The sequence below is a fragment of the Erithacus rubecula genome, assembly GCF_903797595.1.
Source record: "Erithacus rubecula genome assembly, chromosome: 11".
Taxonomy (NCBI): domain Eukaryota; kingdom Metazoa; phylum Chordata; class Aves; order Passeriformes; family Muscicapidae; genus Erithacus; species Erithacus rubecula.
Window position 1 is genome coordinate 16,649,732 of NC_136663.1, and position 12,229 is coordinate 16,661,960.

General features: G+C 44.2%; 1 protein-coding gene across 1 annotated transcript in view; it reads right to left on the bottom strand.

The window, feature by feature from the left end:
• The window catches only part of SGPP2 (sphingosine-1-phosphate phosphatase 2), a 30,808-nt gene that overhangs the window by 9,008 nt on the left and 9,571 nt on the right, over positions 1-12,229 (bottom strand). The window contains exon 2 of the mRNA XM_079315673.1: positions 7,954-8,112. Coding sequence (XP_079171799.1) covers positions 7,954-8,112 — 159 coding nt within the window. The remainder of the gene's footprint in view (positions 1-7,953; positions 8,113-12,229) is intronic.

Genomic DNA, 12,229 nt, shown 5'->3' on the forward strand with positions numbered 1-12,229 from the left:
ACCAGGAAAAAGCCAGCCACATTCCTTCATCCTTCTCTCTACAGCAAAGCACATACCTGACAGTTCTAGACTTAGAGCCAGCACCAGAGCCTGGAAAAGTGACTGCTGGTGCCTTTGCAGCCTTTACCCCTCATCCTGTGAATCACATTACTGCCTTATTATCAGCAGCAGGTGGGACACACACGGCTCAGGGAAGGCAGTGAATACCCTGTCCCAGACTGCTCACAGCAAACAACAGCTCAAGGAGCAAATGTCTTTGAAAAACCTACTGTGTGGGTTTATTTAGTTAATGCCATAAGTTTCCAAATGGATGCAGGCACATGTTTGGAAGTTAATTAAATTCCAGGGCTGAAAGAAAAATTACTCTCTCGGGCAGAACATAAAACATTGAGGCTGCCATTTGTGATACCATCTGAGAGGCAAGGTAGGATGAGCCAGTTTATCAGCAGTCCTCCATAATAATGACTTCCACTTGTGGAAGTATTATTAGTACTAGAACGTAAGAGCATTGCAGAAAAGGAAATGAGTCATCTCAAAAATGAAGGCTATGCTAGGACTCCTGGGATGGTGAAAAACAGGCTGAATGCAGGGGGTGGGATGGGTAAGTGAAAATACCAGGCATCCTCACAGCACCCTCCCCTTCTTGGCATCCCAGATTAAATTCTGACCCTTCTACTTTTCAGAAACACATTGTAGAGATGGTAAGGAGAGGTGAGACAACCTTCATAAAACACGCAGGGGACTCCAGAATATTGTCAGACTGAGCACTGATCTCTGATCTTTGCCTTCAGTTTATCTGGGTACCGTGACTGTACACACATTGTGCTGAATTATGTGGCAGGAGCAGTGCTTGTGGGTGGGGTAAAACACCCCCAGAAGCTGAACTGGCAGGTTCCTGAGACAATGACAGCAGGTGCACATGGCTAAAGGCCACCCTGCACAGGTGGGGCTGCTCTGGGGCAGCTGCACCCCATGGGGGCAGGGCACTGCCCAGGGAATGACAGGCACTGCCCAGGGAATGCCAGGCACTGCCCAGGGAATGCCAGGCTGCAGGAGCACAGCACTGCCCAGAGAATGCCAGGCACTGCCCAGGGAATGCCAGGCTGCAGGAGCACAGCACTACCCAGGGAATCCCAGGCTGCAGAAGCATGGCACTGCCCAGGGAATACCAGGCTGAAGAAGCATGGCACTGCCCAGGGAATACCAGGCACTGCCCAGGGAATACCAGGCTGCAGGAGCACAGCACTGCCCAGGGAATGCCAGGCTGCAGGAGCATGGCACTGCCCAAGCTCTGCCCAATCTCTCTGCTCACAGCACACAGAATTTCTGGCAGCCCTGCCTGCCCTGGGCAGTGGGGTCCCTTCCCTGGGACAGCCCTGTGCCACAGAGCAGGGCAGGAGCAGCACTAGTGGGATACATCCAGCAGCACCCACCCCTGCTCTTCTCTCATGCACATCCGTGTTCTCCCGATGCAAGCGACTCTGAATTCTTCCTGGTTAAATGCTTGCAACAAATGTAAGCAGCAATAAAAAAATCAACCAAACAAAACACTCCAAAAACTGTAAGCAACTTAAACCAAGACCTTCCTCAAACTCTGGTGCCTCCCACTACAGCTGGGCTGGCCTGTGCTGAGGGCAATAGGAACCCTTTACAGTAAGCCAGGGCTCCAGGTGAAGGAAAGGCAAGGCTTTAACACCACTTTGTGTGAACAGCATTACAGTTTACTACACAAAGGCAATTGGCAGTTGCTATAGCAGCAAGACAGCCTCTGCAGTCTTTTTCTGAGAGCTTCCTCTTAATTTGCTCTGAGTCATATATATGGTCTATCTCCAAAAATACCTCTTCACCTGAGCCTTTGCATCAGGATAAACAAGACAAATCTCTTTGCATTTTAACAGATCTCGCTTTAGTGAACAACTACAGAAGCAAATTTGAGCATTAGCATCCACACAGGTGTGGATACCCATTCATTTGTTCCAACATCTGCAGGAGATTCCTCTGGGGTGAGGGGCTGCTCCCCTCCCTCTGATGCCATGAAGTGACCTGTTTCCTTGACATTCCCATTCCTCTGGTGTGTGTCAGCCATCTAAGAGGAGGCTTTTCTCACCTGCAGGTGTTGTCTGGAATTTGCTATGGTTTCCCCTCACTCCTCACATGCATCACTCCCATGACAGGAAACAAGAGCTCTGGAAGCAGATTTACCACCACAGTGCAGACACTGTGGAGCAGACAGACACAACTGAGCCAGTTCCCTGAGCAGAGGCATGGCAGCACTGCCACAGAGTGCAATTTCCCCTGTGGAACATTCCTATGGCAGCTGCCCAGCCCCTGAGCCTGGCAGGATGGGGGAACCTGCCCAGTGCTGCAGGTGTGCTGGGTGTGTATCCTATTCATCCCTGCCCTGCTGCAGCCTCTGCACAGGATGGACACACCTGGTGCTCACATTGGCTTATGAAGGTCAGGAGGAGCAATTCCTTTTGTATTCTGTAATATTTCAGCTAACAAAGGGGAACCGGAGAATATTTGTTTTCAATTTCTGAATTTGCAGCTGTCCTTATCTTCTTTATTGATCTATTAAAAGGACAAGACAAAATTCTAGAGAAGACACACAGTCAAATAGAACTGGCAGCTTCTTCCCTGAGACTTACAGTATGACAGCCTGACTTTTAATCTGCTGGTTCAGCTCCAAAATAGAAACTCTATAACCTGCCTCTAGAAACTGTGGCCTGCAGTAATATGTCATCTTCCCAGAAAGGAAATTTACAGTTTGAAAATGGTGTTACTTTAGGTCTCTTTCACAAGCACTGTGCACTGATAGGAGTGACCAAACTGAAGACAAAAAGAAGGATGCACTATTAATAAACATTTTCAGATTAGTCAAGCAGAAGTAAAGACTGTGTGTGGTTGCCAAGGCAGGCGTGACTTTGATTTACCATACAGAAATTAAGCCAAGCACCCAGCCTGCACTGTTCTATTCTCAGCATCCCCCAGGTTATGTGAGCAGATAAACACTGCAGCAGATACTAGTGTGACTGTGTCCCTCCAGCATCACTTGGTTCAGATGAAAGAGGAACAGGGCAAGGAAGAGCAGGTGTTTGTGGAGGGACTCCTCCAACCCCAAGAACTAGAGCTTGGCTTCAGGAAAACACACCATGAAAGTCACTGAGCAGCACTGCTGGCCCCTTGCCCTGGCAGCAGCCCAGGTGGAGGAAGCCCAGCAGAGCAGAGGAGCCCCAGACAACACCAGCCTGGGGCCCTAAGCCACCCTCAGCCTGTGTCCTGCTCCCCATCCCCTCCTGGAGCACCAGGCTGCTCCCCACGTGCCAACAGCAGGGCACACACACCCTGGGGAAGAGGGTACCTGGCTCTCCTAGAGCTCCAGCACCTGCCATTGCCAGCATGGGTATTGTTTCCCAGAAAATACATCAACCCTGTGCTGGCTGCACAGGAACTTCTCACATTTACCAAAGGCTTGGCCAGGGTCAGTGGGACATTCAAGGTGGCATTCAGCTGGTGGGATGGGCAAACCCATATATTATATATATATATATATTATATGCATATATATGTAATAAATATATATATTATATGTGTATATATTATATATGTATATATTATATATGTATATATTATATATGTTACATATATGTATATATTATATGTATGTGTATAAGGAAGGAGGACTGTCTCAATTCAGGCTTCAGAAATATAAAACCAGAACAAGATTAGTAGAACTTCAAACCTCCAGAAGCACAACCAGCCAACACTCTAATACAGTCATTCTGTCTTTAAAAGAAGCCTTTAGACAGAATCTATAAGGTAGTTGACTATCTTATAATGAGCTTAGAGAAGGAAATTTGGCTCCTGGTAGCAGGGAAAAGTACTGTCACGTTGATCTGGTTTGTCATCTAACATCTAAAACTGGCAAACTGTTACACCTAGAAGTTCTATTGAAATACAAAAGGTTTCCAATTTAAACTTCACTTTAAATGATTCACAGCTTGTCTCAGTTATGAAAGCCTTATTGGCACTTTTTCTTCAAGGGTGGAGTACAGCTACCAGCTCTTGCAAAATTCCCATTCAATCAACACTTTATCAACTTGCACACACCATTATTTTTGTATCCTGACATGTAATTACTTATGTGTCTGAATACAGTTTTACATGTTCTTGTGCAGTGCAATATTTGGGGCTTTAAAGAGCTTGGCTTTCAAGTGACTGTGTTTGTCAGCAGTTCCAGGCTTGTTTCAGTGAAGTGTTGCAAAGGTGCTAAGACCAATAAATATAAGAATTGTTAATCCCAAAGTTTGCTTTCAAGTGTGTTTTCAATCACTGCACAGCAGTATCAGCGGCATGAAAATTGCAGGTAAACTCCTGCTGATTAGGAAACTCCTGGTTACCCTGAGAGGGAGTTCAGAGCTCATCACTGCTGAGTAACTGAGTGCTGACAGCCTTCAGAAAGCTGTTCCTCTGAAAAGCAGTATAGAAAGCTGAACTGCTGTGGGTTCAGACCCAGGACCTCCTCAGAGTTGCTGAAGATGTCCCTGCCCTGAGGGCAGACCCAGCCTGGCATCACCACACACCCAAACTCTGCCTTCCTGCAGAGGTGCCACCTGCCCTGAGTCAGCAGCTTATCACTGTCACATGCCAAAAGTTCCACACCTGCCCCAACAAAGTCTATGCTTGGCAGCTCTTATTTACATTGCATACATTAAAGTTTTATAGGCTGTAAAGAAATGTGACCTGAAGAGAAAAAAAAAGCAGAAAAAGATATTTTCAGGGATGCTGAATAGCAAACTGAAACAGTAAGTATTTTTTTCCAGGTCTCTACCTTTGAAATTCCACACCAAAATAAAGATTCCAAATCTGAAGCAGTGCAAAAAGTATAAAACAAACAAACAAAAAAAAAACAAACCCAGAAACAAAGTGAGCTTTCATCTTTGAAGCTGAGATGTGCAGTAAATTTAAACTACAGTTGGGGACTGTGTGAAGCTATTTTTCATCTCTGCACTTCTTGGCTGAAATTGCAAGAGACACAGGCATCAAAGCCTGGCCTGTGCAGTTTCAAGAGTGTTTACTTCAAATTGCTGAAGAAGAGAAGCAAAGACACCAGAGCACCTTCTTTACTGACTCAGCACCTTGCTCAGAGGTTTTATACATTATATCCTCCATCTGTCCACAAAGGAAAAGCCAAAGCCTGCACTACACTCTGAATCCTCAGAGGCAATGCCCCAAGGAAGCACAGCATGCTGCTTTTAGCTGCCAAAGCACCTGGGTGCAGCAGCAGCCAGCATTTCCCACTGCCATCCACCTGAACAGAAAAGCACAAGCAGCTGGCTCTGGGCACCCAGGGCTGGGGAAGACATTCCAGGGTTCCAAGTCCACTCCTCTGCTGCTGCTGAAATAAACTCTTTGTAATGTTTCTTTCTGCCCTTCACCCTTCTAAAGCTATTTCACAACCTTTGGCTTCAACTGAAATTATTTATGACTGCCTTATGCATGTTTCTTCTTGTAACTGTAGTTTTATTTTAAGAAGCTCCCTCCTTCCCATGTTTTTTGCAGCCAGCCCCATTCTCTCTCCAACTTCATTTTGCTAGGGATTTATCTAAGCTTTCAGTCTCTGCCCAGAAAATAGTCTGTTCTTTAATCATCCCTGGCCCTGCTCCAGTTTGAAATTATCTTTCTCAAATGGGGGTGACTGGCTCCACATAAACTATTACAGATAAGATGGCAGGAAGTCTTTGTAAACAGCATTAATGCTGCTTTAATTTTTAAGGGAAGAAACTCCCCTGATTCATCCTGAGACACCAACACTGTCATTTCCAAACCCACAGGTTTAAGTGGGAAACAGCACAAAAAGTACCACCCTCAGCACCACTTCTGCAGAGCCACTTCTCCTGGCTGGGGGTGTCACCCCCTGTGTCACCATCATGCTGCCAAACTCCCAACACATCCGTGTGCTTTGCCCCAGCCTCTTGGAAGAGCCTTTGCTGGTTCTCTTTCCCTCCCTGCTGAAGAGCTGCACTAACAAGCTCCCCTCATCCTGAGCACCCCCTCTACAGGGGAGCTACTCCCACCTTGCCCTTAGGGCCCTGCCTTTGATACCAGCTCCTCTCCCCAGATGGATGAGAGAACTCTGCAGAACATGCCTGTGTGCTGAAATTATCCCTTCATGCTCTTCCCAGCTCTCCACTCACAGCTCTTGTCAGAGACCATCACGCTGCCTGGATTTTTGCTGTCCTCTAACACAGTTCTACATCATCATCATGCATTCAGGAGCATTTCTTCAAAACTCCATCACCAAAACCCTCCCATTTAGTTAAAAGCATGACACCTTGGTGTTTCCTACTCAGCTGAGCCAGGTGTCACATCCATGACCAAAGCATCTGGCCAGGCTGGAAAGGGCTTGGAGCAACCTGGAATAGTGGAAGGTGTCCCTGCCCTCAGCAGGGGGGATGGAAATAGGTGATTTTTGAGGTCCCTTCCAACCCAAGCTATTCTATGATTTCATGACTCTCAGACAGACCAACACCAACAAGAGATCCTCCCAGCTGAGCATGGCACAGCACTAACACATGACCTGCACAGATATTTTTAGCCATTTCACAATTACATATAATTAATGCTTTAAAAATATAAATTGTCACAAGTTCACATATTTGAAAGAGTTTCCCCTTTTCTGCACAAAGTGTAAGTCCACAACTCAGTGAAAAATAATATTTATTATCATAATATCAGATGCTTGAGCATTCCAAGTCAGACTAGATCTGGCCAACACTCAGATGAACTCCTTGCAAGTAATAGGCAAGGCAAGTCTACAGAAATGCATGTAAAGAACTCTAAAAGCTCCATTTTTTTGAGCAATATGCAAACCCAGAAGGCAGTGACTACCAATTCTCATCTTCTGTGGCACTTTTCCAGAATCTGTAGGTGTACTCTGGCCAAAACCCAGCTCTAGTTATACTGTGTCCACCTACTTCTAAATTTCATCTGCAAGTTATTTTTCATGTTGTCTTTATAAAATATATTGACTAAGGTTACTGGCACAGAGCAACTGATGTCTTCTGTCCAGGACCAGGTGTATTTGAAGTGTATAGCCCAATTCAAGCTGGTTTTAGTATTTCTTTCCATATCATTTGGTCAAAAGACAAAATACTATTAACCAGAAGTGACTAGAGCATGGAGAAGCTTCACTGCAAAGAAATAAACTTGGATATCATATTTAACTTTTCACCAAGCTTCAGTTTCTTAAAATCAGTGTAGATTGACAGCTAAAGCTGCAGGCTCTGCCACCTGGCAGAGGTGCTCCCTACCTCTCTTCTCTGTTCTAAAATGATTTTATTTGGGCAGCAATATCTGATCAATACCAAGATAAGCAATGGCAGTGACAATACAGCCAGTCCTGGCCTAAAGTGCCTGATTATCTCCTGTGTTTTCAGTGCTACAATGGAAATGCATTATTCTGGATACCCCAAACCCAGGCTGAGGCAATGCTGAAGGCAGTTACACTCTGCTTATTATTCTACTGCAGCCTGCATATCCCCTTACTATCAGGTTTATAGTAATTTCAACCAAGCCAGAACTATATGAAATTACACAGAACAAATGAGAATAAGAGAAAGATCTCCTAAAGTGATGAAAAACAATCCCTGAAATACTATGACACATTGGGAAGGAAGTGTTTTCCTAACTGTTCTGTGCAAACTGCATCAAAAGCAGCTCAGTGATTGAGCTGAAAAAAAAAAGTCCAAGATGCAGCAGAGATGAAGAAACCCTGAGTCAGATGATGCCTCTTGTCTCCTCCCTCAGTATTGCAATGCCTTTTCTTCCTAAACATGAGCTACACACAAACAGTGTTGGTGCTTCTTTTGTTTGAAGGGTTGTTCTTGTTCTTAAAGATTCATTTGCTATGGATACAGAATTAAAATTTAAATTAATCACAGAAATACTTACAGACCAAACAATTATCATTCTTCTAGACACAGAGTGATCTATATTCCAGTAGGTAAATGGAAGGAAAGTGATATAAAAAATCTCTTCACCCAAAGCTGCTGAAAACTTGAACAAGTAGTAGTAGAAGTAGTTCTTCACAATATACTTCTGTGTGCAATCCTGGAAATGAGAGAATTTTATCATTTTAGTGAAGTAGAAAAATACAACAAACACTTAAAATATTGTAAGTGCCGCAGTTCCAAGTCCTCAAACCAAATAGTTTGTTATAATAAGTGTCAATAAAGTTCAACTTTTATACTAGAATGAAGACTAGACTGCTAGTGATAGCAGAGCTACATTTCCTGCAGAGCAAAAATCTATTCAGACTAAGGTAGCAATCACATGGACAAAGTCTTCCAAGACATGGGATCAGCCTTTCCTCCAGGGTAATCAGGTGTATTTCATAAAAGATATTGATGTGCTAAGGTTGAAATTTCTACATCAGTAGACAAAGTCACCACTGCTTTCATTGGAAATGCATTTTGAGGTGAAAAACTCAAACTGCAATTACTGAATTACTTCATTTAAAATTTGCTGCCAGATGCCACTGACAGCAGCCCTCAGGATCATTAGTAGATGCACTGCAAACAGTGACACTTTAGCACTTTATTTATTCATTCTATTTAGCATGAAATTTCATTCAATCTCTGGATGTGGCAGCTGGGTGATTCCATTAGATGTACCCCACCTAACATGCTTGTTGTCCCTCTTCCAAAAAGTGACAGCCAGCCCTCCAGAGCTGGGTAGCCACACAAGAGCACACATTGTTAGGCAATGACCTTGGCCACTTGTTGAGTGGGTTTAGAAAAGGTTTGCTGCTGCCATTTGGGGCTGGGACACCACTAAGAAGCCTCACACTGTTAGCAGGAGCAACAGGCAAGTGAAACCACATTTTGTAGGTACACCTGTCACTTCAGGAAGTAAGGAGATGGATGGATAGACAGACAGACAGACAGGAGTTTTGATTCAAGAGAGGAACAAAGGAGTCAATCTAGTCTCACACCATCTTCCCCAAAAAATTGAAAATATGTACATTAGCTATGTAAATACAAGATGAAAGAACTTCCTAAAGATGAGAATTGAGAAGGGATCATGAAGGTCTCAGCACGGACACACTAAGCTAAGGTTCAGCTTTGACATAAGCTTGTAAAACTCTCCAAAAAGGAAAACTGTTATTCTTGGAGCTGGCTGTGTAACTAGTTTACTAAAGAGGAACTCTCACCCTATGTGATAGTGAGAAAACATAAAAATTGTCTAAGGAGTCTAGACATGCACTTGTGACTCACTGCAAAATCCATTAGAAGTTTCAGCCTCTTCATCTGCTTTTAATGCAGAGATGAGGCAAACTGCACAGAGATGACAATAGAAAGATGGAAAGAACTTGCATCCATTCAATTATCATAAAAACCCCACAACTTGAATTGATTTTTACACCAATAAACAGAAAAGATGAGTCAACATTTTTGAAATGCCAGGGTCAGAGGAGTGCTCCCCCATCTATCAGTCAGGTCACAGATGAGTTACTGGCATCCCTCTAGGAAAACAGCTCTGCTGTGGCTGGCTGCATGACAGAGCAATCAGTCTGAGTGTTTCAAGTCTCTCTGCCACTTAGAAAACACCCCCAGCACAATTAGCAACTCCAATGCTTCTGTCTGAGATCCTGAAACTCTATTTGGTGACACTTAGCACAGCCCCACAGCAAGCCCTCTTCTGGCACCACTAACTCCTCCCTTCAGCATTAATCTCCAAGGTATTGGGAATTATCTGCTTGTGTGCTTCAGCTCAGAGAGGATCAGACACATCTCAAAGTGATGCTTTTATACTTGCAGCCTCATGGGATAAGGGATAAAACTTGCTAATTCCAGCAACTGCTTTGTGGGGGAAAGTATGGTTTATCAGGTTCAAAAAGATATGTATATAAAAAAATATTCCCAGGCTGAAGGCAGGTCCAAGTCCTTTGACATGATTATTAAAACCTCTTTTTTTCTTGCATTCCTTTTCTATCAGAAATCACACACACACGGTTGGGTTTTCTAGAATATTTTTTTTTAACTCTACACCAGCAGGTGTGCACAGCCAATGTGTGGCAGGGGACAAACAGCCTGTCTGTGACAATGCTAGCAGCCACATGTCAGTCACACAGAGTGCCACAGAACTGCTCCACTTGCTGCGTGGTAGTGCATGGCAAAAAAGTGATGTTTGCACTTGTAGTGATCCCAAAGCAGTATAAGTACAGCAAACCTCCCCCATGCACCTTCAGACTGCAGTTAGCTCACATTTACTATCTACACCCACTGCTTCTGCAGAAAACAGTGCAGTGCTTTGTGAAGTGCCTTCCCTTTTTATTCTCATTCTAACCCCAGTGCAGAAAAATCCATTATTTGTGTTAACATCTTCTAACATTCCCAGAAATTTATTCAATCTCTAATTTTAAGTAACTCCTATCTTTAGACTTGGTTATTCTTAATGTACTGCAGTGACCTGATGCCTTCCACAATGCCTGAATCCCTCTCAGCAAATCAGCCCTTGCATCCATCTCCATTGTAATTCAGACTGGATCAAAGAGGTTTTAATGGGCAGCAATTAAGGCTGTAGATAAAGTCAGAATTTTTAGAGCATTTCAGAAGCAAGATGTAATAAGCCTGAACATTCACAGACACAGAAGACAGGTCATTTCACCAAAGTGACCTTTCTCATCAACTATAGCATATCTATTTTGAAAAACCTCAAGTGCTCAGACTACAAGAAACTCTCATGGATGTATGAGTCTCCATAAATAAGCCAGGCAGCTATTGGCACAGCAAGTGGCTATTGCAGGTCACCCCACATTTGCAGTCTCTGCACACCCACACCAGCTGCTGCCACAGCACCCACCCAACCTCCCTGGAGCATGGGAGCCTCCCCAAAACATTCCCACAGGGCCAGCAGAGCAGGGCAAACCAACACCATGGTGGCCCTGGGGTCACAATAACCCACAATGACACAGCATAGGAGGAATCCTTCATTTTAGAAAGGATGTAAATGTGTGGTGTTTAGACCTCAAAGCTGAAGCAAAGGAGCAGCAGCTGAGCCACTAACATAATAGATTAAAAATGTATTTTTAGGGGGAAAAAAAAGTATCTGTGCAGAAATACTACTCCTTGCAGTTCCTCTGGGAGATCTCTTGTCAGAGAGCAAAACAGGCCCAGCTTTTCCTGCCCTGTCTCTAGAGACAAGCTGTGCAGCATCAGACTTCTAAGGCTCAGAGTCTGACCCAGAGATCCCATTAACCAGCACTCTGTTCTCTGCTCTCAATTACTTTGGATCTTTCAGAAGATGTACATGTTTAATTGAGGTTCTTGAAGTCCCTTGCTCCCCTTCCAAAAGAATTGCCTTGCAAAAGATTAGGAGTCTCCTTCCCAAAGTTCTTAATTAACACATTACATATTTCTCACTTTAAGGTTTTTAATGTGGTAGAAGAAAGGGGTTCTAAATTTAGAGAAGCCACCAAAAATCAGGCACAAAAGAAAAAAAATAAAAAGTTCCAGTCTAGATGCTGCTGTACACAAAGACAATATAAATCAGACAATTCTGCCCCACAGAGCTGCACTGTTTAGAATAAAACCAGTGGGGAAAAGCTTTCTGTACTGGAGCACTCTGCATAAGCAGTCAGTTTTACATCACTTCATGTTTATTAACTGTACCAAGTTAAAAAAGGAACCTATCAAGTCACAACAACAACAAAAAATAAAAGATGCTGGTAATTAGATTTTGGAAAATAAGAAAAAGCAAAACACATTATTAACAAAGGCTTCAGCTCTTCCATCCAACTGTGCAGCTGCATGCCAAACACATTGAATTTCCTGGAGATCCAACAAGCAGCCAGGAGCAGCCAATACCACTGCAGCACCTCTGCACCCACCTGCCCTGGAGCCCCAGCACTGCCACCCTCTGCTCCATGAGGAAGGAAGGGGTGGCCAGGGAACAGGGGCTGTGCCCCCTGGGAGATCCTGGTGGGGCCATGAGCCCCTGGCTGGGGGCACAGCACCCATGGTGGGGTGAGGGGGAGCCAGCAAAGGAGCAGCACAGTCATGGAAGGCATTGCAGAGATGTCAGGAGACAGCAGGGGCAGGACAACAGCACACAGAGCCCATGAAGTGCACACAAGGAGCCCTGAGGCATCAAAAATACACCTAACAAAGCTCATACATATGTGCAGCTTCCCACTCTGTTTAAATACTTTAAAACAAGTAATTAA